At 39.3% G+C, this 27,836-nt stretch overlaps 2 protein-coding genes across 28 annotated transcripts in view; one reads left to right on the top strand and one right to left on the bottom strand.

Moving 5' to 3' along the window:
- Nucleotides 1-3,699, top strand: part of mapta (microtubule-associated protein tau a) — a 74,012-nt gene extending 70,313 nt beyond the window's left edge. For 24 of the 25 annotated variants that reach the window (XM_088070147.1, XM_088070138.1, XM_088070134.1 and 21 more), the window contains one exon: nucleotides 353-3,699. In XM_088070147.1, the coding sequence (XP_087926273.1) occupies nucleotides 353-550 (198 nt within the window). In that variant the 3' untranslated portion in view covers nucleotides 551-3,699. The remainder of the gene's footprint in view (nucleotides 1-352) is intronic. The other variant, XM_088070141.1, reaches the window with a different exon arrangement.
- Nucleotides 3,700-4,040: 341 nt separating this feature from the next.
- Nucleotides 4,041-27,836, bottom strand: part of kansl1a (KAT8 regulatory NSL complex subunit 1a) — a 51,937-nt gene continuing 28,141 nt past the window's right edge. For 2 of the 3 annotated variants that reach the window (XM_088070131.1, XM_042507352.2), the window contains 13 exons: nucleotides 24,894-25,035; nucleotides 22,247-22,330; nucleotides 18,566-18,675; nucleotides 17,349-17,490; nucleotides 13,486-13,651; nucleotides 11,852-12,007; nucleotides 10,461-10,661; nucleotides 10,156-10,310; nucleotides 8,570-8,694; nucleotides 8,357-8,414; nucleotides 7,223-7,335; nucleotides 6,886-7,138; nucleotides 4,041-5,749 (listed from right to left, as the gene is read on the bottom strand). In XM_088070131.1, coding sequence (XP_087926257.1) covers nucleotides 5,537-5,749; nucleotides 6,886-7,138; nucleotides 7,223-7,335; nucleotides 8,357-8,414; nucleotides 8,570-8,694; nucleotides 10,156-10,310; nucleotides 10,461-10,661; nucleotides 11,852-12,007; nucleotides 13,486-13,651; nucleotides 17,349-17,490; nucleotides 18,566-18,675; nucleotides 22,247-22,330; nucleotides 24,894-25,035 — 1,918 coding nt within the window. In that variant the 3' untranslated portion in view covers nucleotides 4,041-5,536. The remainder of the gene's footprint in view (nucleotides 5,750-6,885; nucleotides 7,139-7,222; nucleotides 7,336-8,356; nucleotides 8,415-8,569; nucleotides 8,695-10,155; nucleotides 10,311-10,460; nucleotides 10,662-11,851; nucleotides 12,008-13,485; nucleotides 13,652-17,348; nucleotides 17,491-18,565; nucleotides 18,676-22,246; nucleotides 22,331-24,893; nucleotides 25,036-27,836) is intronic. The other variant, XM_088070132.1, reaches the window with a different exon arrangement.

Genomic DNA, 27,836 nt, shown 5'->3' with positions numbered 1-27,836 from the left:
AGAAGTCATAGTATGTCAACAAATGTCCAGTAAAAATATTATTAAACACAATATGTTGCGAAAATGCTCATAAATAAATGAAATAGTATGTGTTAAAACATATATAATGATTAAGTATGTGTGTGGCGGCCTGTAGCTCACCGTATGCTTCAGACTTCAGCTGTCCCCAGGTTCGAGTCCGGCCTGTGGCTCGCGTCATTTCCTCTCGCTCACACCTTTCCTGTCCCTCCAACTTTCCTGTAAAATAACACAAAAAGCCACACAAGAATAATCTTTAAAAAATGCTGCAAACATTGAAAGATACAGAAAATCAGAGCAGCGTGTCTCACCTTCTGCTGTGATCCGCCGACAGATTGAGAGCCACAAACTCAGCTTCCGCGAGACGGCGAAGGCCCGCACTGACCACGGCGCCGAGATCGTCTCTTTGGAAGACTCCCCCCACCAGCTCAGCACCGTGTCCTCCTCCGGCAGCATCAACATGACCGACTCTCCGCAGCTCTCCACACTGGCCGACCAGGTGTCCGCCTCTCTGGCCAAACAAGGCTTGTGAATGCGCCCTCCACCTCCTCCACTTCCTCCAACCACACGACCACGTAGAGGAGTTTGTGATGCCTTCCTCATTATTTTCACAGGACTTTTTTCGCTACCCATCACTGCTGATCCTTCACTAACCTATGAAACTCTTCTTCAGGCATTACTTGTAGAGAGAAAAAGATTAACAAGTAGGCCAAAATGTATTTAATTTCTCTCTGTGATCTCTTAATTTGCTATTTCTACCTTTTGTAAGTCTCCCTTTAAGAGTCGAAGCAGAGCAAATTTCTCCCTGTGAGTCTGAGGATCTTCATCCTGGTCAAATCTGACGTCATTCAACACTTGGTTTCCCGTCACATTGACTGTAAACCCTTTAGGAAGTTAAGTTCCCTTCGCTGGGTGTCCCGGTATTTTTTTTTTGATAAAAAACGGAGGTTCAGTTTGTGCAGAAAGAACAGGGTACGGCGAGGGTGTGTCGGAGATTGAAAACCGAAAGTAGCGATTTTTTTTTCTTTTTCGTCAAGGCAGAAAAAAAGCTTTCAGACCTCAGTGCTGTCTTTGCTTTGTGTAGTCCCGACACGACGAGGGTGTAACCTAGTTTAAAAAAAAATCAAAAATAAATTAAAAAATCAGAACGGCTAGAGTAGAAACTTGGTTTGTGTTGGGCACAGTTTTATAATCGTACTCTGTGGATATATGACATGTATTTGATATGAAGAAACATTTGTATCGTGCCTGCTACTGTCAGTGTTAATTTTTTTTTTTGTTACTGCTGTATTGTAAATGCGCTCAAGCTTGAGGAAAAATTAACCTTAAAGTGTAACTTTCATGGCCAAATTATTCAGAGGAATAGAGGAAAGTTCTTCATCGATTACTAGTATTTAAACTGCTATATGCACATACAGAGGTAGGTAGAAAAACATTCATCACGGTTATTGAAAAGTATTCTTAAAGCGAGGCTACGTAACGATTAGATGCTAAATGCTATTATTTATCATTTAGCTAAAAGTCATGAAGTTCCCATAAACCCAGTAGCAGCGAATAAAATCCCGTCGGTGTGTCTAAATAAAGGTGCTTCTTACAAATTTGACTTTTTATTTAGAAAAAGAAAATTATTTCCTCTCTCCAACGTTACTTAGTCTCACTTTAAAGGCTGGAAAAAAATGTAGTATTTTAAAATGTACTCCAGAATGGATATTGCAAAGTGGATGGATGGATGAAGGATGGATGACGGGTGGATGGGTGTCAGGTTTTTTGGGTCAAGTTGAGATGAAGGAAAACTGCGCAGTAATGGGTTAATAATGCGGCGTGGCAGTTTTAATCATTACATCTGTGTCTGTACCTGAGCACCGAACGCAGGATTCATCACGACGTGACTCGGCTGGTTGTTTTTTTATCTTCGGAGGTGAAATACACGCGGAAGTTACATGGCCAAAAGTATATGGACACCTGGAATACGCCTAAATGTTGGTTTTTGAGCGACTAAGTACGATATTTGCTTCAGTAACAGCGTCCGCTCTTCTGGTTTTTGGGTTTGGCGTCACGTTTTGAGAAACATTTTGCGCTCTTTTTGGCTTGTTCGATTTGAGTACTTTCTAAAGGCCTAAAGAGGTGAAATAATCCATCATTTCACAGGCGTAAAAGCAAATATTAGCGAAAAACACGCAATAGTGAACACAATTTGCCTAAAATTAACCAACGAAGGCAACGAGAACGCGCCAATCAGAGCTGAACTGGAAGTTAGCCGTTCAGTTTTCGAAAGTCTGCGGCGTGCTTGCTGTACTGGCATTAAGCAAAAGTTAGCAGAAAATATGCAAAACTAAACATGACTTGCTTAAACCGAACCAACGCAATTAAGGCAACGAGTACAAGTCAACCAGAAGACGAGTAGCGCCATTTTAGGACAACAACAACAGAAACGGTCAGCAGGTCCTGAAGAAGCGCGCCAAGCTTTAAAGCCAAACAGAGAAATTACAAGTTTCAGGTTCATCGCAGTACTGAGCGTACAAAAACTTGCGAAATGGCTCATTTTCTGATCACAAGTTAATTAATTTGATCTGAGAACATTTCAAAAGTTTACAAGAACTTCAAGATTAAATCATTTTATCTGATTTCGAGTTAGCGGAGGGCTAAACCAAAAATTTGGCTCGCGAAAGTAAATAATGTGAGAGATTTGGCTTTTTTGCACCAATTAGCATATGTACCACCTGTAATTTATCTTAATTGGAACTTAAGGCATCTACTGAAACTATGAAAAAACAAAACACGAAAATTGCAGTAACCTATCACGGTTGTCCACAAACTTTTGGCCACATAGTGTATTTCATATCAGGAGACAGGGCTGCAGATCAGAAAGGATGTGAGGGAGTTAAACTGTTTACTGTAAAGATTTTTTTTTCGTTAAATGAAATGAATGCAACCAGCTGTTTTCCTCAATTTCTAACGAGAACAAACGTTCCCTTAAAAATATACACATGCTCAAAAAAACCAAAAAAAAACGTCCTAATGTTAATCAATATTCCTGATCAATCATCACTATTACTCGCATTAATATTAAGTGAAACAACTTCTTGCATGCACCTCATGTAAGAGTCTGCTTGTTGCCTCCCCTTTCACAAAGTGGTCTCTTCGTATATCCTGTTTTATAATCGCTTTCTGGATTTGGAAGATCGAGACTTAAAGACAAAAAAAAAGGTTATTAAGAGTCGAAGCACTTTGCACCCGGCCGTGTACGTTTGCTGCCAACGTAGATATAAAAGTTTTATCTCTATGATCGCAAAGATGCTCATTTCAGTCTGCAGACAGGACTTAAGGGTGTGCTTGCAACATTATCTGCATGCTAAATTTTGATTTTTCTCAAACAGACCACATTCGTCTCAGCGTGCAGGACAGACGTGAGTGCTGAGGGACGGGAGCCGCTCCCAGAGCGTGAAGGAGATTAAAGTGTGCGGTATAATGTGCTTTTTTTCGGTGGGTCCTCCCATGTCGGAGAGGTTTTTTTCTTCTGCAGTAACAAAAACTCATCACCCTCTTTTTTTTGGTTACTTCTGACGCTGTACAGTTGTGGAAATGTGATTGTTCTCGTTATTGTGCATTTGATCAATAACTGGTTTATGATGATTCTTGTTGCTGTATATGTGTATTTGAAAATAAATGCTATGAAGTCACTGTTGTTGTGAAAGACTGAAACACAAGAAGTGTCGGAAATCACTCCCCGTTCACCACCTGCTGCGTTCAAGTCAACGCCGACATTTCATTTTGATTGTTTATTTAATTGCAACGCAAAGTTGAATTTACTCGCCGTACTGCACCAAAAACACAATTTACTCGCTAAATTGCACCCACAGTTAAATGTACTCAGTATATGGCGCCCAAAATTGAATTCGCAGCAGTTGAACTGATACAAATTGTGTCCAAAATTTGAAATGTACTGCTCACTTGAGTAAATATTTCCGGGGGTGGAGGACGTGATTTCCGGCAGGTTTTTGAAAGACTTGAGGCCAGAACAGTTATGCCAAGTTAAACATAAATGTTTTAATGGTACTATTTACAAAAAAGAAAAAAAAACAATTCTGCTTTTTGATTAGGTTAACTGCTGCAACAATCGAACAGGTACATTGACATCTTGCTTAAACTACAAAAGAAAAAAAAACAGTGATTGAATGGCTGTGGCATAAAAAGGAGGTGTAAAATGAAAACAACCATAGTCTTTTTTTGCATAGCAATTAGTTACTTGAGGGGGAGGGGGAGGGGGGGGTGGTTATGATGTCGGTGGGGTGGCAAAAAACAAAATTTATCTTGCGACAGTAGATCTGATCAGAGTGGAACTATTGAACAGCAGAAAATATTCCCTTAAACTGTAAAAACCTGAGCTCGGGGTGGCTTCTAGCTGAGAGCTGCTACATTTGAAATGTTTGCAAGAGAAAAGTTGTCAAGTTGAACCAGAAAAAAGAGGAAGTGTGGAAGGGGGGGATTTAATTGTGTTACGTTTTTATTTTTGCCACAATTTTTCTAATACAGCAACGACTGTACGCAAAGAGAGTGAAAGTAGCAGATGGTACAATCATCCCCGTCACCTGCCGCTTGTTTCTTTTTTTAATACGTGGAAATCTTACGGTGTGCTGTTGTGATAAGACTTACATTAGCATGTTTTTGAAGCATGCAGCAGCGCTTTTTCTGTCGGGCAAGTGCTTAAAAAAAAGACACCCCAGTCCTCTCTATGCCACCAACCTCTTAAAAAGGGAACCGAGGGAGTAAGGAGAGACGGCTGGGCGAGACAGGAGCTGGACACTCTCCGTAAGGAATGATTTACTATTAAAAAAACAAACACAAAGAATGTGTTACGCAGGAACAGACCGAACAGATACAAATAAAACATGTCAGGAATGAAAAAACAAACAAAGAAAAGCAAACCAACAAAAACTAGACTTGGCAGTTGGAGAAGTGCTCTGGTGATTTCAGGCGACCTCTAGAGGGAGACGGAGGGGGGCCACATCTCAAATGTACCTGTTTATTTGGATGAGGAGGAGGAGGAGGAGGAGGAGGAGGGGTATTTTTTCTTGTTTTGTTATTTGTCACTCCACTAAAAATGTACATGGGAATTACAAGCAAACTAGTCAATAGAAAACACCCTTTGGCCATATTTTGAGGAGTCCGCTACATAGTGCGCTACAAGTGTACACGCGACATATGAAACACCACTAAGCCCCCATGTACATTGTTTAGCCTACTACAGAAAACATTTTTTGTAACGTGTTGTTTTATACTTTTTTTTTTTTTTACATTTATCCTTTTTTTTATCCTGTGACAAAAACAAGTGTAGGGAAAGGCTTCTATCTCCATAATGTTCACTAAAAACTGTGAAAAGTATTAGACTGATGTTTGAATATCAAACAACAGGAACCCATTTAATATCTTATTCTGCTTTGAGGTTCTGCTTGTTAATGCCAGAGAGGAGCTGTGGGTGTGGGGGGAGAGTGTGGGGGGGCCTCAGCCTGTCAGTCATTCATCGGTGGGCGGCGGAGGCCTTGTGTTTGGGGCCGCCGTCGTCGTCACAAGGCAGCTCCATGTCGTCCGAGTCCAGCCGTCCGTAGGCTGTCGCTCGGCAACCTGAGATGCTGCGCATTCGGGGCCTGATGTGGTGGTCGCTCTCTGGCTCTGGCTCCGGGGCCGGGTCTTCAGGTAACGGGAAGCTGCGACGTTCCCACGGCGCCACCGTCTGCAAACGTGAGAAAACATTCATTATAAAAGACCGTAAAAACATGGCTCAGCATTACAAAAGTCAGTCATATACTAATATGCTTTTTTTTAAGTCAAAGTACAGTATGTCAAAATGTAGTATGTACAAAAATCAGATTATGTCAAAAAGGTGAGAAACAGGATGTTAATACAGCAAAATATTAATCAAAGTACAGGACATCTTTTTTTAAATAAATAATTAAGTATAACACGTCAAAAATGTAAGAAAAAAAAGATAAAACATGTTCATTTTAAGTCGTAGTTCACTGTTTTTCTTTGAAATTGTCACCGTATCGAATGTTTTTAAGGTCACAATACTGTATGTCAAAGACAGTAAAAGTACAGCATCTCGATTAGAAGTCAGTACAGTGTGTGAATTTTTTAAGTCATTTTACAGTATTTTAAAATGTTTTACCAAAAAGTCAAAAGTATGTTATTTTTAAAAAGGGTTGCAGCAAAGTGTGTTATTTTTTTCCAATCATACAATCGTATGTCTATTTTTAAGTAATAGTATGGTATGTAAAAATTTAAAAATTTAAATTACTTTAGTATAGTATGACATTTTTTCTTCAGAGACAGTTTGTGTTTTTTTTAAGTCGTACTGTAGTACGTCTTTTATGTATGGTCACAGTAGTATAGTGTGCAACTATTTCTTTGGAGTCATGGCAAAGTTTTTTTTTTAAGAATAATAAAATGTATGTTAGAAATTAAAAAGCCAGTTATCTTTTTTTCCAAAAAGTGCTCGCATAATATGTGAATGTGTTTTTTATTTCTAGTCTTTATACTGTGTGCCATTTTTTCTTATAAAGGTTTACTGCAGTATATCTTTTTTTTGAAGTCGTAGTATATTATGTTAGAAAAAAAAAATGTTTCTTTCAAAAACTCATATTATAGCACATTGTCCAAAACAGCATGAAAAAGTCATAGTGAGACATTTTGAGGGTTTGGATTCAGAACCTGCAGAGTCCGTAGTTCAGACTTAAATCTCACGTGAAAACAAACGTTACCTGCAGCGTAAAAGCAGAAAGAGCGACGATAACAGAAAAGATGTGGAAACGCTCCTCGCAGAGCAGATGTTTGACCCTCTGAGTGAACTTCACTGATCAGAGCACGTACCCTCTCTTCGAAGGTGAAGTCCGGCGTGGAGCACCGCGTGTCCTCGCTGGACAGCAGCCGGTGGGAGTCCCGTGAGCAGGGCGTGTGGGGGTTGGAGGCGGTGTCGGGGCTGGCTGGACTCATGGGTGACGGCACGTGGCTGTAGTCGTGGAGCATGGGGCAGTGGCTGGGGTCCGGGGACGCGGGCTGAGGGGTGGGAGGGTTGGTCCCGCACAGCAGCGGCGTGGTGCGCCCGTCGACGGATTTGTACGACCTGAGGGACAAAACGAACGACGTCACGTCTACAGTCTTCGATCAGAAACGACACGTCACTGCGTGTGAGGCTGAAGCTAGTCACCTGCTGCCCCTCCTCTTAGCAGGAGCCAGGGCCATCCAGGTCCAGCGGGAGCGCTCCTGGTCCTCGTGGGGCTGATGGAGCTGAGTGAAGGCTGCGTCTGTCAGATCCTCCACCTAAAGACGCACAAAATACCATCAGGGCCCTGAAAGTGAGCTCACTTCAGTCCAGGACCCAGATCTGATCAAGTCTATCACAGATCTTTGGCCTCTGGTTTTCTGGTACCAAATTCACTTATGAACATCCCTGTGATCAAACATGGTGTCCCAGCACAGAAGTCCAGGGACAAAAACCCAGTCTGGTTCAGCTCCAACAGGCCGTCCTCCTAATCACGCCCCTCCAGGTTTCTCCTGGATGTTGAAGTCCCCCAGAAGAACTGTGGAGTCTCTGGTCCGTGCCCTCTCCGGGACACCGCCCAGAGACTCCAAAAAGGCCGGGTACTGTTTTTCAGGCCTGACCGCGCCCCATGGGCCACGGCTTGGCCAGCAGACACTCAGTGGTGAAAGTGAAATCAGTATTTTTAAGCCTCTGAAGATCTCAGTGTGTTTGTTTCCATCGTCTCTTAAACTGAATTCATGCTTTTGATTTTACAAAAAGAGGCAAACTGAAGAGGACATCTTTGGACACAGAAAAACTGCACTGGGCAGCGTCACTACACATTTAAGAGAAAGATATTTAAAGTATGAATGAAAAAAAAACACTCAGAACATTTGTAAGTAAAGGAGGTGAACCGTTGCTGCTGTGCTTTGTGTATTTGTGCAATATATTTATGCATATGTGCAATTTTTATTTATGGTTGCAACATTTTGTTCCACGTGCACTGTTTTGTATAACTGGAATGACAATAAAGTTGATCTAAGTGAAACAGATGATTGTTGATTACACATCAGTTTCCACTCTAAAGATTTAACCCTGAAGGCGTCTGACCACCAGGTGTCGCCGTTCTCTCACGGCCGTTCTGCATTACTCAGTTTAAACATGCGCTTCAGTGTGTACTCATAATAATTTCATGTACCTCAGAAAGCACCTGCACATTTGACCAGTGAATAATATGTAACATGTGGATCCTAATTTAAAGAACACCTGATGAATTAATCTTCCCTGAGACTCAGAAAGAACAAAGACGCGCACACTCACCTCCCGTTCGTTCTCCTCCTCAGTTATTGGCTGAGAGAAGATGTCCACAGATCGCCACCTTTGCAAACACAGAGAGAGGAGTGAGAAACCAGCGGACACAAAAAATCCCTCCTGGAAGATTACAGCTGTTTTAAAAAGGGGACGCAGACGGTGACGGCGAGGTTTAATCCGTCAGTGAACGGCGGGACAAACATCACGCAGGCGTTTATTCACCTGGGTGTGAGAATCTCTTTGTACTGCAGCTTCTCCACTCTGGTGGTGGCAGCCACAGACATGGGGATTACGATGTTGTTGATGTCAAAAGAGCTTTCCCCTCGCCTCCTCTTAATGGGCTGCTGCTGCAGGACAAACACAAAAGTATAATATTAGGATTCACACACAGGAACACGGGGTTTACTCAGCATTACTGTGACAGCTTCAATAAGAAATCTTTACAGGGCAGTTTTTTACTGCAGGAGGATTAAAAAATTAAGTTTCACTCGTCATTATAATTCATCTGTCAGTCAGACAGAGAGATGTATTATGTTAAAATAACAAACGTGTACACTGATGCTGGATGAGTCACATCATGAGTTCACCAGGGAACACATACTTTTGGAAAACTACAGAAATTCACCGTTTGGTTCATTTGTTTATACATTTGTCTGAATGGCTTTTAAAATAGTGTTTATTTGTTTGTATGGTTTTGTCAGTGCTTGAATGTACAGTCCAAGTGGCTTAATACCTGATGATTTCACTTTATTTATTAAAAAAATAATAACTAAAAAAATATTTATTTATCAATTTTAAAAACCCATAAACCATCATTATCATAGCAAAAACAAAGACTACACAGTAAGATCATACACCTCTATTTATTCATTATTTTTGATTTTATTTTCAGTTCAGTTTAATATAGTTTCAGTTTGTTTCAGGTGTGGACTTCGCTCATTTCAGTTTAGTTCTTATTAATAAAATGTTTAGTTTTAGTTTCAATATTATTTTTAGTTTATTATTATAATTAGGGATATTTTTCAAGGGCAAAATTAAACAAGTGTGTATTAAAATACAAACATTTTGTGAAGGCAGTTGACCTACAGTCATATAGACATCCCAGTCTCAATAAAGTGTGCGTCAGTCTTTTCTCATACTTGTGACGATTAGACGACAAAAAGACTGAAACTTTTGTATATTTACTGTATTTCAGTTGTGTAAGAGCATAATATCATTAGTTAGTTTTTATTTTTATTTCAGTGAACAAAATGCTTTTTTTCATACCTTATTTTAGTTTTTAAAGAAGTTTTAGTTTTACTAGAACAGCAGTGAAATGTATCAGACTAAACATTATGTTCGACATGTTTTCATGATGCGTCACTAGAAAGGGGATTTTTTTTTTTACTACTCAGCTGAATCTTTTTCTGCTTCAGAAACCGCAAGAAAACCAAAACAAACCCACCACAGCTCTGAAGTTTCACTTTTGGTTGTCCTGTCTACTCACCCACGTTATCATCATCATCTGGCGTTTCAACTGCGTCTTTAGGATATTTAGACACTTTTTCTAAATTTTGCAATATTTCTTAGCAAGTGTGATATCAGCCGACACACTTAAATCTACAGACAGGTCAAATGTCTCACGTCTCAGTGTCAAAATATTAAAAACACCAAACTTGCACTCAGAAATAAAAAGGAGCGTGTCATGGTGCAGGATTTGTTTTTTTGACAGGACTGGGCTTGTTAAGGGTTGATTTAAATAACAAACAAACGTGTTAAATTACTGCAGAAGCAAACAAAAGGTGAGACGTGGTGCGGAGTTTCCTTACAGGTGTGCTCGGGACGCTCTGGCTGCCGGAGCCCAGCGGTGTGGAGTTCTCTGAGGACGTGGACAGCTGGCGCGTGATGGGGCTGTGGAGGGACGAGTGCATGTTGGCCAGAGTTGGGCAGGGGCTGCTGGAGTCCAGGAACAGTTTCGGGGAGGCTGGAGGACAGGAAACAGATTTTAGAAGACTGCTCGGTCTCCTTGACAAAACCCTTTTAGCGAGACAACATCAATCTCACATTAAAGAGGACATTAAGATGATTGATGCCGACAATAAACCACTCTGGACTTCATTCACAAAAGACTCACTGTCAGTCCTGTCCAGCGAGTGCTCTCTTAATCTCTTGCGGCTGTAGTTCTTGTCGTAGGGCCCTAAGGGGGTGGAGTGGCCCTGCAGCCGCTCGGTCTTGCACACGGCCTGGCCCTCGAGCCTGGGTGTGTTTAGCACAGCGCTGCTGCTGCTGTCCACTGTCCTCGGCTTTTCTGCGCGGTTCTTATAGTGGCCCAGTCCTGCAACACCAGAAACCGGCCACACGTTTTCATTATGAGGAGAGTTAATGCAAGTTTTTACAGCAATAGTTTAGAATTTAATTCTTTTAAAAGGACATGCGCTGGATTCACAAGATCCACTACACTGAGTAAATAATGTGTGTGTGTTTGACCGCTGGAATTAAAATAATGAGAGCTCCTGTAAGAACATAGGTTACTGCTGCTGGAGCTGAGCAACAACAGCAAAAGCAAATCCTGTAACTGTCTCGACTCTGAGGCCTCGTGGAAAATAACAGTTACCAGGAAAAATGCCACCGTGAAATAAAAACAGCTGGAATAAAATAAAAACAACTTTCAATAAAGTGGGTTTCAGTGAAAACAAGCAGAATGAAATCACATTTCTTGGTAATGGCCCGAGCTTTGGGAAATTTTTGACTTATTTCACAATTTCATGGTGATGTTTGTCTCGGTTTATTCACATGATTATTCATTTAATCGTTTCATGTGGAAATTTAAAAGGAATACTTCACTCACAAAATTATCATTTGTATCAAGCCTCATTCGGACTGCACAAAAAAACAAACAAAAACACTATCACCCGCTAACATCTGGCTTTTTAATGCCATGAGAATGCGTACAATCTGCACTTACACCTAATTTCACACATAATTTCAGCTCCTTAACCTTCGAAATGCAATGACGCACGATCACTAATTACTGTCCATCTCCTCCTAAACAGAAAAACATGAATCCAAATACATCTACACCAAGTTAGAGATATATAAAGAGAAGTTAGAGTTTGAGTGTTAAAGTTTTCAAAAACCTCAGTTCCTGCTGTTCACTGTAACCTGTTCTCCTGCCTGTCTGTGGCGCCGCACGGACGCACCAACAAAATAACAAACGCGCACACACACGCAGGTGTGTCTAGCAGGTTTACCCGTGTTTGAAAAACCTGCATGCATGTGCTAATTTTGTTGTGAAAGCGGCATTAATGAGTTGAAGGTAACAGTGTGACTGACTGACCTACAAATTGTTTTGTGGGTGAAATATCATTTTAATATCACACAGTTTGGGGCTCCATATTAAAGTCTTAAGTAACATCAGACATTTAATGGATATTAGAGGACCTGCAGACAGCTCCTGGACTATTACTGTGCAGAAATGTGTGTCTGCTTGTTACAGAGTTCATTAAAAAACTCGTTTGTACTTACTGACTGCCATGAGTGAGTTGGTGAACTTGTGCTTCTCTTTGGACGAGGACAGCTTGTGTTTGAGGGAGAGCTTCTTCAGTGGTTTGCTCCTCTCCAGTGACTTGGTCTGCCACTGGCTCTTCATCACCTGCTGCAGACGGAGGCCTATACAAACGTCTGAGGAGCAAGTAAACAAAGAAGGGTTTAAGTCAGAAAACACTTGATAAGATTATCTGCGGCGGATACTTTAGATCTGCCATCTGTAGTTCGACATTAGTAATTCACAACGGCATGCAACATTAATACTAAGCTACAGGCGGTCTACTACATGAGCGTCTGCCAAATTCGCCATTGTGTTGCGGTTGTAAATACAACTTGGTCTCAATTATGTATCAGCGTAATGCATTTGGGTCAAAACAAAACACAGCTTTGATTTGTGTGAATTCAGAGTTATTTAAGGAAGACAATAAAGTTACTGTGGCTGTTAAACCAACCTGAATGATAAAGGAGCCCAGCACTGAGAATAAAACACTTATTCAGAGGAACTCATGGTTCCTGCGGCTTAAAGCAAGTTAGATTTAAGACTTTTAGGACTTTTTTAAAGCCACCTTTTTTTTCATAACCAAAACTGAAGATAGATCATTATTTTGGCCAAATCTTTATTATGAATTAAATATTAAATTTCTTTTGTCTAGTGAAAAAGTTTTGATTGTCTGCATCAAATGTTGAAATAAAAACTCCTTTTTGAGTGAAACACATAGAAGACAATCATAAAAGTATTGGGTTTAACAACACAAGTACGAAATAAAATATTCAACAGCTTAAATGACGAGTTTAACCCTTTGAGACCTGGATGGACATAAATTTTCTTGTGCTGCGTTCAGATGCCTCTAACAATTATTTAAACCTCTGAAACCAAAGAAAAGTAGTTTTAGTTAAAAATACCCAACAACACAGGTACAAAGGGGAATTTGTACCTTGGCAAGAAATGTCCCACAAATTGTAAGATTTAGTAGAAAATTATTTTGTTAAAAAGCTAGGGAAATATGTCCAGAAAACTATATATATAATTGTCATAATTACATACTTAAAATTGTACTGCAAAATTATTATTTTTACAACTTTTTTCCAAGTCATTTTCTTGTTTGTTTTTGTTTTTCACTACTTTAGATAATTTTTTAAATAAATATTTTACTAATTTCTTGATAATTTTTGGTAGTTTTTTTAAGTTGCTTATTGCCTTATTTACATGTTTTTGAAAGAAATCGAGCAAATTTGCTTGGGGTTCAAAGGGTTAAAAAAAGGGAATTTATTAAATTACTTACAAAAAAAAAAACTTTGAAATTTTACAACAGAACATCAGTGGAAATGATTGATAAAATCCTACTTTTCATATCTGAGCATTTTTAAGACGAAGTAATTTTAATATCAATTAAGGCCTTATTTTAGACGAATGAATTCAATGCCTTTTAAGACTTTTTAAGGGCCTGCAGGAACCCTGGAACATTCTTTAAAGATTTTCAGTAAATTCAATGTTTTCTCAGAGCTTCCTGTGGAGAAGTCTCTCTCGGCCACTCCTTGTTTGTCTTCCCCTCCAGATCTAAAGAAGGAAATGGCTGCGTAAACTTCTCCGAGCACGGAGCAGCGGCACTGACCGTCAGGGAAGGAGAGGATGGGGTGGACGCCAAGATCCAGTCTTGACAGGCGCTCCAGGGTGGGCTGCTCAAACTGAGGGTCCTCTCTGGGGGTGGGCCAGCCACCACACATCACACAGCTGGGGTTAACCCTGCAGTTACACTGGATACAGCTGCTCCTCTGGGCCTGCGGGGGACAGAAAATCACGTCACTGCAAGTATTCATGATTCAAATTCTACGTTCAGACAACTATGAAAGTACATATTACTCAGCGGGGAACATATTTTCCACAATTTAATGCACCACAGGAATAAAGTGAGTCAGTGCAGAAAACATTTCCCTCTCTGAAGCCACTGGCATCATGATCACAGAGTACTTGCATTTTTCAGAAACTGTTTTAATATTAGTTTTTCTTTGTAGCCACACGCAGACCAAAAAAAAAAAAACAAAAACAATGATAAGGCAGAGGTACACTTCCTGTCCTGAAACCATGTTTGTTTTCTTTCATTTCAAAATATTTTTTATTGAGTTTCAAGTGTTGTGTCAAAGCTCATTTTCATTTATATTAAAGTGTTATGAAACTATACTCACATACATTCACAAATATAAGATAGGTGATATTTATTTGTTTTGTGGATATATGTGTCTTTCATGTCTATGATTACGCAGGTGCTGAGCATGTATGTTTAAACTGGCGTGTGAGCCTTTTTAAAATGTATTTATTTTTTTACTTTATCTCTTTATCTTTATTTATTTTAGTCTTTTATTCTTAATTAAATTGAGCTCCACTCAGATAGTGCAACTGAATTTCATTACATGCACCTGTACAATGACATCAAAGGTGTTCTGATTCGGATATACGGCTGTATTTTTTATCTTCAGATTTCATTATTATTATTTTCTGGGTGTATTTTGAGATTGGAAATGCATTTTTTTAAAAGGACTCATTTTCAAAAAGAAAAAATTAAACATTAAATCTAAATTGACATAAAAATTAATGTATACATACAAAATAAAGGTGTGGATGCACACAGATAACGTTTGTTTTTTTATTTTAAATCATAGAAGTTCATTTTTTTAATACAAATTGAACTTCAGTTGCCAAATAGAATAATAAAATAAACTGTTTTTTTAAGATACATTTTGCTGCAATTAAAATGATTAAACAGACTGACATTTTTATCTTATTAAACAAAACAGACGTTAACAAAGTTTCTCTTTGGGATCATAATTTGAAGTTGAAAATTGTTAAGAAATCAAAATACATGTTACAGTCAGCATATTGCGAAACGTTTAAAATTGCAATATTTTGGTATATTTACCAGTATCATGATAATATCATATTGTGGGGCCTCTGTGATCCCCTTCAGCCAAAATAAGATGGTAAATATACACAGAATATATATATTTTTTAATTTATAATCCTGCATCGCTACCAAAAAGACATTAAAATAAATCTAAAACAGCAGTAACATAGTTCAGACGAGGCAGGCAAACATTGATTTTGTACATTTATCTTCTTCCAAGTTCTTTCCATTTCCCAAACCTCTCTCCTCTCCCGCTGCCTAACCACCTCACACTCATCAAATATATCAAACAGACGACTCAGAAACGTCTTTGTACACGGTGTGATATGAAGGGTTGCCAAATTGTATCGTATTGAAGGAGTCTGCCCTTTAAAACAAATCTTATCTTTTATAAATGTATATACTGGTAAGATGAAATAGCCAGGAGGAAGGACCCTGTTTTCTCTGTGACATCAGAAGCAGTTTTTAGCTGTGATGAAGCAGTAAAATGTATTTTTATTCGGTTGTGGTGAGTCTTCTAAAAGCTTCAGACATACCAAGAATAATTATTAAAGATCTGGCTCTAGTGAAGCATTAATAATTTGTGAGATGTTGTTAAAGATATCAGACAAAAAAAGATGCAGCCGTGGGGAAAAACATAGAAGATTTGCCTCTGAGGAATAACATTTCTAACATGTGGGTGACATGTTTGGACGTAAGCCTGGAGTGATGTCTGAAAGTCTAAATTAACAATTAAACACAAGAAAATGACGTTTTATATCGCACTTCTAAGTGTGCTGTTAATGTGAGGTGCACTACAAAATGAAAGATTTAGGCATCGAGTGCTCAACACATCTTACATGAAAGCATTTTTAGACTTAATGACCCACTGAGCCCTGAGGCGCTGTGTTTGGTGGAGGGAAAAAAGCCCATGTTTCTGTTTTCCTCCACTAAACTTGTGAGTTGTCACAAGGGTTACTTCCTGTCTTTGTTGTTTGCCCCAGTTTTTCATAAATAAGTCAGCCGTCTCTTGTTTACTCAGCTATTAGTTTACTAATCAGAGAGAGCAGCCTAAAACACACAAGATATTGTCCCAAAAAAAGGCCATTTTACAAGTATCAAAGCCCACTGACAGAAACAGACACTCGAGGTTCCTTTAACCCCGTAACGCCAAAATCTGCAAAATAACACGCATCATTTTAGAAAAACATATGACATAAATAACATAAATATGAGAAACATATTTACAAAATCAATGGATGCTATTGTTTATCTTTGTGCTGCTGTTGGATAGTTAATACGTTCATACGTCAAGACGTCAGAACGCGACTTCACACAACCTGCAAAAATTCCCTCGCCTCTTTTTTAAATTTTTAATATTTGATAAGGTTTGTCAAGAATCCACAATATTTTTTGTGTTTTTTTTGGTCATTGTGGAATACGTTTATCAACATTGATTTGGTTTGTGTTGCAGTTGTAAGTTCGCGGGTCAGGATGGTGGTCAAAGATGCATCTTTTCTCTTCTCATTGAAAATGAAAATGGTTTAACAGACAAAGAAATAGTTTTGTAAGTGCAACTTAATCCTGTTTTATTTAATGAATAAAAGACTATTAAAAAGAAAATATGACTGTTGAGTTATTATTCATGATATATCAGTGTTCCTGCAGCGTAAGGCAAGTTAGATTTAAAACTTCTACTTTTTTTAATGCCACTGTGAATGAAATTTAAGACAATTTTTACAGAAGCCACAATTGAAGAAAAATAACAATAGCAACATCAATTTCTTACGGATAGGGACAATATGTCAAAATATTTATTTAAACATAAAAAATGACTTTTATGGCAAATTTAATGTGAGAGGCATTAGCTAACTAAATATTATATGTATGTATTAAAAAAATAAATGTTACCACATATTGGGAGATTTTAAGGTTCAAGGTTCCATGTGAGTAAATAAACAGAAATTTTGCTCAGACCTAGGCCCAGCATTGCAGTATTTGAACACTTACCTAAAAACGGAAAGAAATTTGAAAACCCTTAAATTTCTGCATCAAACGCCTTCTACAACACCTAAAAGGTGGAAAAATGCTCATATTTTTCTATATTTGGGCCTTACAGGGTTAACGTGAACGCCCTGCACGATTTAATGATGATGAGTTTGCAGGATTCGCATGCTCACATATATAAATGACCAAGCCATCTGCAGAAAGAGCGAGCTTAAATCCATCAGAGGAGCTGAGGACGATGAGATTGATATGGTGACAATGTGAAGCAGAATCAGTTCTGTTTGTTTTTTAAATGTAGGTTAAACAAAGAAAAAAAGGAGGTAAACACTGAACATCACTGCTCGTGTGGCTGTGTTGTGTTTCTGTGTGCAGAGCGGAGTTACAAATGACTGTGCGCGTCATAATCTGGGGAATAATGTCAGCGAATCCGAGTGAAACGCAGACTTTGATGATCCCGTGCTGAATGCGCCGAACACAACAAAGAAACGGGGGCTCATTTCTAAATCGCACGAGGTCTCCCGGTGATGCTGGTCCCACGTGAATAGGATTTACGACTAAATAAAACACAGCTGTCCGACGCCGACACTCACCTTGCCGTTGAGGTTGGGCACAGTGTTGGGCTGAATGAGCCGCCGTCGCCGACAGCTGACGAGCGGTCGTGTACGCGCGGCCACACACGTGCTGTCGTAGGCTGACGGCTGCTGGTGCTTGGTGTCTGCACTCTCTGCCATCCTGTCACGAAAACAACCAACGCAAGAGTTTAAATGAGGTCACAGGTCAAAACGATAACTTTTTTTTAACCTTAACAGAAGTGACTTTACAGATGAAACAGACAGATGGTTAATTTAGTGTGTGAACTAATATTCGGATATTTAATGCTATATAGCTGTAGGCTATACAGAGGAGAGTATTTTCACCGCTTCGCCTTTCCATCAAGCAGCCCATTTAGACGAGGAAGCGTTTTACGGCTTCAGTTCCCCTTTTATGCGTTCATCAAAGCCACCAGACTCCATTGAGAAAAACAGCAATTTTAGCTGAGAGCTGCTGGTCTACTGTTGCCATGGTTAGTTCTTAGTTTGTGTTACTGTGTGACTATGACCTTGAAAATGTTAGTTTGGATTCACCAAAGTCTCACAATAATGCGAAGAAGCTAAGTCATGGGGGCAGCGTTAGACGTGCAGCTCCTGTGTTCAGCGATGTTAAATCACTGTTTTTCTCAGTGGAGTCTGGTGGCTTTAAGGAGAGCAACACAACAGCTTCATTTTCTCTTGGAAACCACAGTCTGACATTTAAGTAAAGCCGTGAAAATACACTCAATGCAGCACAGACATCAACTGATACTGATATTTTTAGGTGGGACTTTCTTTAGGTGGCTAAAATATGTTTGTTACTGCACCCTCCACAGCAGCACATTACTTAGTTTTCATGTCTAATTCCAGCCTGCTTCTCCAAACTGGGGGCGTGCTGGCTGACATCTACTGTTTGTAATATACTGTGTATGGAGAAGTACCTCACAAAACCCAGGTTAAAAAAATCAGAACCATCCCTTTAAATCCTCACATTTGAGAAGGTTTAACCAGTAAATATGTAGCACTTTTGCTTTAAAAATTACTAAATTGATTAAATAATTAGAAAAATAATTGCCAATTACATCTCTGTCGATTACTCAGATTAATCACGGCCACTCGCAGCAGCAGCATCTCATAATTACAAATCCAAGGAATCTATAATCATCGAGAAGCGTTTCTCAGAAAGCAGATTCCCCTCTGGGACCCTGAAATGAGGTTATTAGTATTATCAGCTGTACCTGCTGAGGACGCCGTTGACGGGCTGTGCGTTTTGACCTTTCCAGGGGCCGGGCTCTGTGTTGGCGATGTGGGCGGTGCCTGTGTGCTCCAGCCGTTCTGAACCAACATCCTGCATGGACAGATAAGACAACAGCCAGTGAGATTACACGTCGTGTTAACTGGCACAGCAGCGCGGGCTGACCAGCAGCAGCACTTAGAGAGACGCAGGATATTTAAGGAAGCTACAGGACTGAAGCGCCCTGCTCCTCCAGCCTTCAATTATTCAGTCCAGATTTGTGAAAAAAGGGCTCTCCTCTCCCAAAACTTAAAGAACCTATTCTGCACAGTCATCAGGATGCATGGCTGGGAGCTCCTTCTCCACACGCTTTCACACACAAATGAACGCAATTTCATGGTTTCAAACAAACTTAGGTTAACTCAGGTCTTGTCCTCATAGTTTAGATTTTTCATTTCATTCATTCCACACTTGACAGTTCCCTATTTTCTTTATTATTCTACTGTTAAAGCAGAGTATTGTTATTTTCTGTCTTATATAGAACCCTACAATGTCAGATGTTTATATTAAATGTGACAAAAGCTCCAAATAGTGAGGTAAAAGCAATCTCTGTGAGCAAAAACCTTAGGCTAAAGGATTCTGAATATTCTGCTTATATAATCGACAGTTTTTATCTACTGTAACAACAAGCTGACGTCAGCTCGTGACAGATTTCTTTAAATGGTCATCTGCTCCATGCATACTGCTGCATCAACATGCTAACTCTCTTATTTGCAGATTTTGATCATTTCTCCCTTATTTCGGATCATATTCCAGCAGGAGCATGTCCGGTTGTGACAATTGTTACTGGGCTTTTTTTTTTTTTTGGACGGGGGCTTAAAGTCGAGATGAAGTGAGAAGCACCTTTAAGGGGTCATATTCATGCCATGGTTTCTGTGGCCTCAAATCCTTGTTTCCATTTTTGTCTATTTTTATTCTTCTGTCATCCTCATAGTGGGCCCCTGGTTGCACAAGAGTAGGGGCCCACTGTGCACTTTCCAGGCTGTAAAAGACCCTTTTTGATCACATCCTCAGCCATACTGTGCACCGATTTTACAACATATGTCTCATTATATGCAAATTCTTTATTTTTATATCAAAATCCAAACGTTTTTTTCCTATTAAAGAAAATGTGACAGGCTTATTTAGGCTCTTAACAGCCCATTTCAACAAATCACGACATCCAAGCAGCAATCAATCTGCTACTTTTAGCCGCACTGAGGTAAGACTAAGTTAGTTAGCAACAACAACAATGCCAGCACATCTTTGACTCCCCAAAATAAAGTGGTTACTGGCCCTCTGGCAGGAATTTATTCATTTTGTGAGAAGTGGCACAGAATATTCACAAGGCTTATTTCAGTAGACTGCTTCAGTATTACTACGGGCTTTCTTCTCTCTTACTCTGACGGATACTACAACCCCGTCGGCGTTTCACCGTCAGAAGCTCACTGTTACGACGCCGACTTTTCAACAATCTCATCGAATTCCTCCAAACGTTTTATCCCACCTGACTAAGCTGTTTCCCTTGGATTATGTCACGATACCGGAAATAGATACTCTTGATAAGAGACATTAAATTCGGCCGTCTCAGTCAGAGCGTGAATACGGGTATTTCAGCACAAACACGAAGAGAAAATGTGTATGAGTGTTTAAAATTAAGTCATTTCAGTTCTTTACCAGAATCTAGTCTACTTTTTATTTTGTAAATCTAGAAAAAATAGGAGATGGAACTCAACATTGAAGTTACAATAGAAGAACAGTTTAATATGTGCAAATCACAACACATTAGCAATCCAAAGACATGGAGGGAGTCTGGGTGGACAAATTTAACACGATAAACAAACTGGTTCACAACAATCATGTAGTTGGATATGTGGAAATACAAAAGCTAACCACACATACATTTTTTGGGGATGTCACAAGTTATACCAATTCTGGGAGGATGTGAATGCTACAATTAAAGCAATTTTGGGATATGCAATACCTAAGGAATTCAAAGTTATGTACCTCTGAAATATAAATGATTGTGTTATGGACTATTAAAGATATTTGACCACAATATTATTGATTACAATCAAAAAAGCAATAAGAAGACTGACCCCCCTACTATGGAAAAAACATTTTACCAGCTTAGACTGAGAGAAGATGTTTTTGATGGCAAATGGAGAAAAAGGATGATGTCGGACACTGTGGAAAAAAAACTGTTGTTTCTCTGAAAAGCACTCTGTAACCTTGTTAATAAAAGTTCTATATAAATAATTATTGTTATTGGTCGAACTTTAAGAGACTGGATACACATATATGCACTTCTTTCTGTAACACCTGAGACATGGCTGCTTCTCTTTCATGCTTGTTTCTGTTTTGTTTTTCTTTCTATTTCTGAGTTTAAAAAGAAAATCCCAAGTTAATATGAATGGAATTTATGGTTGTGTATACAAACTAAACCACAATAAATATTACATTTTTTTAAAAAAAAAAAAGTGTTTTCTTAAACATAAAGGCATGTAAACATGCTCTGTTAGAAACCCAAAATCTGCATTTGAACATGAAAAGCAGCATGAAAAGTCCTCTTTAAATCAATAAAACACCAGAATCGTAACACTAAACGAGGTCAACATGAAAACTGACTAATCAAAACACGGCTGTCCACTGAGATAAGATGCCACACCTGCAGTTTTGCAAACATTTGAATAAACGGCTCAAACACATCCAGAGAAACCAGCTCATCCTGTAATAAATTATTTGGCAATTATTTGGATATGATTGTTGTTGTTGACGCACTTTATTACACAAAAAGCTCTCCCGTCTGATTCATTTAAGACCTCAGGGGCTGAGGAAAAAGAAACAATTTCCTGTGAACGTTTCACGTTTCGATTCCAGCAGATGCTTTGACTGACACGAACATGCTGAACGCTTCATTGATTATCAGGTATCTATGAATAAACGTGTGAACGCACAGAACAGTTAACAGCTCACATTCACCTGCTGATAAAACAGCTCACGCTCAGACCGTTAAAGAGAAGAAGAAACGCTGGTTAATCTAATATTTGCCTAGAACTTCATACATTTAAATGCTGAAAACTGACTTATCCAATTTCATTTTCATAACAAGCATTATTCATTTTGTTCACACTTTGCTGGTAGGTTAACTTTAATGGAGTGACACGATATTCAAACAGCATTTGGATGTTAAAAGCTGTTAAAAGCAAGATTTTGTTTTTTGGAAAGACTTTGCTGCAAGAAATTACAGCTGTTTTTTTAAGGCTCATTCTTGCTCTTAACGTAATTTATTACACATTAACTGTGAGTACTTAAAACAAGTGCTTCTTTCCCTCTAATGGCCGTGCAATTTTGTTATAGTTACCACAATCACCCGATAAAAAAAGACAGATAAATTCAGTGATTTCTGTCACAGTAATCACAAAAAAACCTCCTGCTGAGATTTACTGACGACAATGCAGCACAAAATGCTCAACGCTCAATAAGAAATGCCACACAAGAGACAGTTAACTAAAATATCAAACTGTGAAAGGAAAAACATTTTAAGTGACCAGTATGTTTTGAGGCCGCTGATGTCACAAATCAAAAATCTCCAAGAAACAGAATATGGCCAAAGCACAGCTGTACGGTTTACTTTTACACCTACCTGAGTATTTACAGGCTCCGTCTTCACTTCTGTCCCACCTGCAGTCACTCCGCTCGGGGAAACACCACCCAACTCCACTGAGCCCTAAAGACGAGAAATAAGACTGTTAACTTCAACAGAACTTGAACAGAACAGACATAGCTCTATTACATTCCAGTTTTTTTATTGCACTGGGTACAAAATCCTATACTTTTCAAGATTCAAGATTCAAAACACTTTATTGTCTATCATATAATGATAGACAATTGCCTTTGGTGGTTCCATAGATCAATATAAACACGTGTGCAAAGCTACATTAAAAAAAGGAAAGACTACTGTGGTTCGTTTATAGTAAGTTATTATAACTCATACACATTAAATAAATCGGCAACAAATTTCGGTACCTAGGAGCACATCAGTGTGATTAAAGAGAGAGCGAGACTACATCACCTCTGCAGCGTGTTACAGTGAGTCAGGGAAAATCTCTAACTGCACAATGTAGTTTATCAGTGTTTTTACGAATTATACATTTTACTTTCTGTCAACTCTGCAGCAAAATTACTTCCACCTCCAACAATAGTCACAGAGCTTTTTTCATCATTAAGTTACTTCACTCGCAGCACTTTCACTATAGAAGAATCTGGTGCCACCATCACCTACTTCATGCCTACGTGATGCAATGACTTTTTTGGGAAAAGATCATAATCTCTGTAAGCAGTTTGACCGCCAAATTTTACAGTAACTGGCAGCGTCTGATTAACTGTGTAAAGAGTCTCTCTTGTGACTATCTGGGTGAGATGATAGTACATATAACAGCTGAAGCCTCCACTTTGGCAGAACTCTGAAAATCGGCTGACTGTACACTACAGCGACCCATATTTATAGACTTTCCTCTCTCTTAATTTTTTATAATTTATTTATGTATTTTATCTTAATTTATTTATACTGAATAAAATTAAATTAAATTGTATCCCCTTTATTCTTTTCTCTATTTTACACTGACTTACCTCAGTCATTATTTTTATTAATAAATGCTATGTGTTGTTATGTGGTTGTTATATTTGTTATTATTCCTCAACCTCGAAGGAGAGTGGTTTCAGTGGTACAGGCTCATTATTGGAATACCTTGAAATGACTCTTAAAATGCTAAAAAAAATTATAAAATTTATAAAATATGTTCACAGAAAAAAAGTAACTTCACTCTTCACAGTATTTATGTAGTTTTTTTCTTTGACATTTTAATGATCACCTTAGTGTCTTTTAACAGTTAGCCAAGCTGGCAACCACAATAAGGAAACAAAGCTTTGCTGCACGCTTTTGCAAGACAGCGTACGTCAGTCAGACGTGTCAGACACACTACATACAAAAGCAAAGAGAATAATATACACAATATTTACAAAGTCAGCTGTGAAAAGCGAAATAAATAACTAAAGGATGAAGAAGCACTATAATCATTGGATAGGGGAAGGGACCGTTTTTGTAGAGTTGAGAGGAAGGAAACAAATGTGGCTGCTTGTAAAACAGATTTAAGTCACACTACATTGCGCAAGTAGCCAACAGAAATGGCGAGCTGAAAGTGAGCACAAGTGTGGCTACTCTTTTAAAAACTTGACCCAGAAAACACTGCCCACACTTCAGTTTCAATTCCTGCTACAGAATCAACAAATTAACACACTTAGCTTAGCATAACATATCAGCTAAAGTGCATTTAATTTCGTATTGAAATATTTCTTTTTGTACTTAATTTACGGTTTGGGTGGGTGTCCCTGTCTGTGCACGTGTCCATTAAACCCCACATGACAACGCTGTCACGCTATGCCCTGGTGACAGACTGACAGGCTGGAGGTTGTAGGGGCAGGTTTGGGAGGGAGGGGTTTTATTTTGTGCCGTGTGTAACATGTTCATAATAAAAAGCAATGTTGAAACTGAGAAGTTTTTTTTAAACAAATGAAATAACATTTGTTTTAAATTACAGACACCAGTAAAAAAAAAATCCACACACTTTTACCGATATTGGTTCAAATGTGAACAGTACTCAAAACACAAATTAACAGTTTTATCTGACAAATTCCCGCTAACACCCGCTAACATCTGGCTTTTTGACGCAATGAGAATGCGTTTGATTGGCATTCACACTTTTTGCTCAGGTTTTAATCGCCTCCATCTCTGATGGGCATTGATGGGAACACAACACCTGGGTGAACGCAGTAATTTCTGCTACTTAACCACCAAGATGCAATGATGTACCGTCACTAATTACAGTCCCTCTCCTCCTAAGCAGCTAAAACACAAATTCAATACATCTGCACCAAGTTTGAAAGGCAGACTGAGTAAGTTAGAGATACATAAACAGAACAAACCACTGAAAACTTATCAAAGACCTCTGTTCTTGCTGCTGTGTACTGCTCACTTTTTCTCTGGCCTGTCTGTGACGTTGCACACACACACACACACACACACACACCAACAAAATAACCCCCCCCCCACACACACACACACACAGTTGAAAGAAAGAAAGAAAGAAAGAAAGAAAGACAGAAAGAAAGACAGACTCGTACTGTGTTCACTGGCAGTGGGAATACAGTATTTAGCGGTTTACGCCTGTCTGAAAAACCTGTGTGTGCACGCTAATTTTGGTGGGAAAGCGGTAAAAGAATGAGCAACTGACCTTGCTGGCGCGAATCTGTCTGTAGATGTCGGTCTGCTGTCGGATGCGGTACTCCAAGTCCGAGATGTGGGCCTGGAGCCAGTTCCAGTGGCTGATGATGGCGGCTCTCTCCACGGTGTAGCGGCTCTCTGCCCTCTTCCATCTGTGGGTCACAAGGGGGTGAGTGGTTAACATTTGTGGAAAAAAAAGCCCATCCACCACTAAAAACAGATAAAAATGACATGATTCATGTTTTAAACACAGCTGCAAGGATTAGAAGATTAAGTCACTTGTCAGATAAACTATTTTGATAATAAATCACTGGTTTAAAGACATTTTTAAAGCATTATGTATTCATTATTTAGGGTATGTATTCAGCCTTTCAAATGTGTTTTTTTGCTGTGCTTTTTTTCTGTTTTATGTCCTTGTAAACTGAATGGCTTTGGGCTTTGGACTGTTAGTCAGATAAAACATCTAAAGACGTCATAGTAGATTCACAGGACCTGGGGTTGACATTTATTACTATTTTTTGACATTTTATTCAAATTAATTGATGATGAAGACAATAAACATTAGTTGCAGAAAAATTTCAGTCAGTTACTGTCAATTAATTTTCTATTACAGAATAATTATTCAGTTTTAAGTAGTGTGCAGACAGGTATGAATGCCATGAATCACCCCACCAAACATAACACACTGCTGAAACACTAAAACTGATCATTTAGAGCACATTATCTAGTGAGCCTCCGAGCATTTCCCCTGTCAGACTGCAGAGGTCAGTGAATCAGCATTATACAAAAGCTCCCAGCGATGACAACTGCAGGCACCTGGAAAATCCTTCTAATCAGAAAACAACATGATCAGGGACGCATCACAAGAGCGGCAGAAACACAAAAACAGAGATTTTTTCACTGCAGTGATTTACTTCATAGCAAACAGTGAGTGCCAGCTGAGAACAGAGTACTCCATTTTACCAGTATGACACACAGAATGGGCATTTCAAAGGCAGACATGAGAGGAAAATGTCTGCTCCTGCACCGTGCGGCAGCGACCACAGAGGGCGCTGTTTCATCAAAATACGGGCCGCAGTGACCGTGGCTGAACAATGAAAAAAAGAAATGACTCAGATGGCAGACAAAGATAGACCTTGCACTCCTCTGCGCTTTCTCCTCCCCACACCCGTCTCTGTTTTCAATTTTCAGAGCTCCACCAGGATGGAGGAAGTCAAGGGAAGGCTGCTGCTGAGGAGAGGGAGAGGAGACAGGAAGAGGGGAGGAAAAAGAGGGACAACAAGGACTGGGAACGCTCTGGCAGCCCAGAGAGGAACAGACGGGCTTTAAAAGCAATCTACAGGCCACAGGGTGCTGGAGGGGGTGGGGCTGGGTCAGAAAGCAGTGCGGCAGACACTGGGATAACCAATAATCCAACCAGGCATCCTGTCTTATTGTGGAGCTGAGCGGAAGGAGAGTTATTGTGGCTTTGCCGCAGACATCAGCCACCAATCAGTGCAATGAAAGATGTCTTGATTCCTTCCTTCAGCCACAACCTTTAGCGGTCTACATCTTGTTCCCTGCAACACAGCATCAAGGACACCACTGCAAATACAGCTGCAGTGTTACCCACTAATAGCATTTCCTGTTGCTTCTCCACAGACTCCTGCTCCTGCTCAGACAAACACACGTGTGCAGCTTTTTTACACACCGGGCGGTTCACAAAACACTGCAACGCTCCTGCACACGCCCATGGCTGGTGCATCAGATCAATGCACTGGCAATTCATTTGCATCCCTGAGTCCCTGTGGACGCTCATCTCAAAAACAACACCAGTGGTGGCGCAAAGAGAGTCGCACAAGCTGCTGCACAAACTAGCCTGTGTGTGATTCACCGAGTGGACGGCTGATCTACCGCAAAGAAAGACAAGGCCAGGTGTGATGCCCCTCGGGGTGAACGGGAAAATGATCTCAAGGAGATTCATGCTCTCTACGACAGAACATGTCTCAACATCGGCCTGCTTAAAGAGGAGAGTTAGGCCTCTACAGAAGCTAAAAGACAAAGAGACACCTGGACCCGGTGGGGGAAAGTAACTGTGAGTGCAGTCACTCAAGCACTGTGCTTAGGTACAGTTTAAAGGTACTTGTACTTTGCTGGAGTATTTTAATTTTCTGCTATTTTATGCACCTACTTCACTACAATACACATGCAAATGTACATTTTACTACACTATATTTATGAGTATAACTTTTGTAGCGGCTACAGGAAACAAACTAAAAGTTGCTGAGGCTGGGCCTGGTCTATTGTCTGACACGCCAACAAAAGATTTGCTGGCCTTTGAAAATAAGAAAAGGTTCAAAAATATGTATTAATGAAAATGAATTAACTTATTAGAACAGGTACAAACTATGAGTCAAAGTAATCACAGCAATCAAAGGAAAAGTATGGCTCACAGAAAATACAGTGACCCACTTCAACCTCTTTCCTATAAACTCGACACAGATGAAAAGCATATACTCATATAGATTATGAATGTCACTGCACATACCCATGTGACTCAACTCTCCCGAAAACTGTAATTATGAAACTAATAAATACCTTTTTATAGCATTTTTTTGTTTTGCACACAACACCGAGTCAAACTGCTTTTATGTGTAAATGTACTTGGCAATAAAACCCAATTGTGATTCTGATAATATCCCAAAAACACTAACAAAAAAAAAGTAACAATACCAAAATCAGATATTCAATTTTAAAGCCATATCTGCTGATACCAATGGTGTGCCGATATTATCTTGCATCCCTAATACAAAATATAATTAACAAATAAAAGATGATAAGAATACACCTATACGACTGCTGAAATCTCCAGTGGGAAACTCACACGCCACTGAGCACTATGTTAAGCAATACACATATAAAATATATAAAAATAAATCAAGATAAGCCCTGCATTTACCAGGTGCAATATTTA

Source organism: Plectropomus leopardus, chromosome 19, assembly GCF_026936395.1.
Source record: "Plectropomus leopardus strain MGB_pleo_1.0 chromosome 19, ASM2693639v1, whole genome shotgun sequence".
In the NCBI taxonomy this organism is placed as follows: Eukaryota; Metazoa; Chordata; class Actinopteri; order Perciformes; family Serranidae; genus Plectropomus; species Plectropomus leopardus.
Note: the sequence above shows the minus strand (reverse complement) of the source record. Positions and strands in the feature narration are given on the sequence as shown.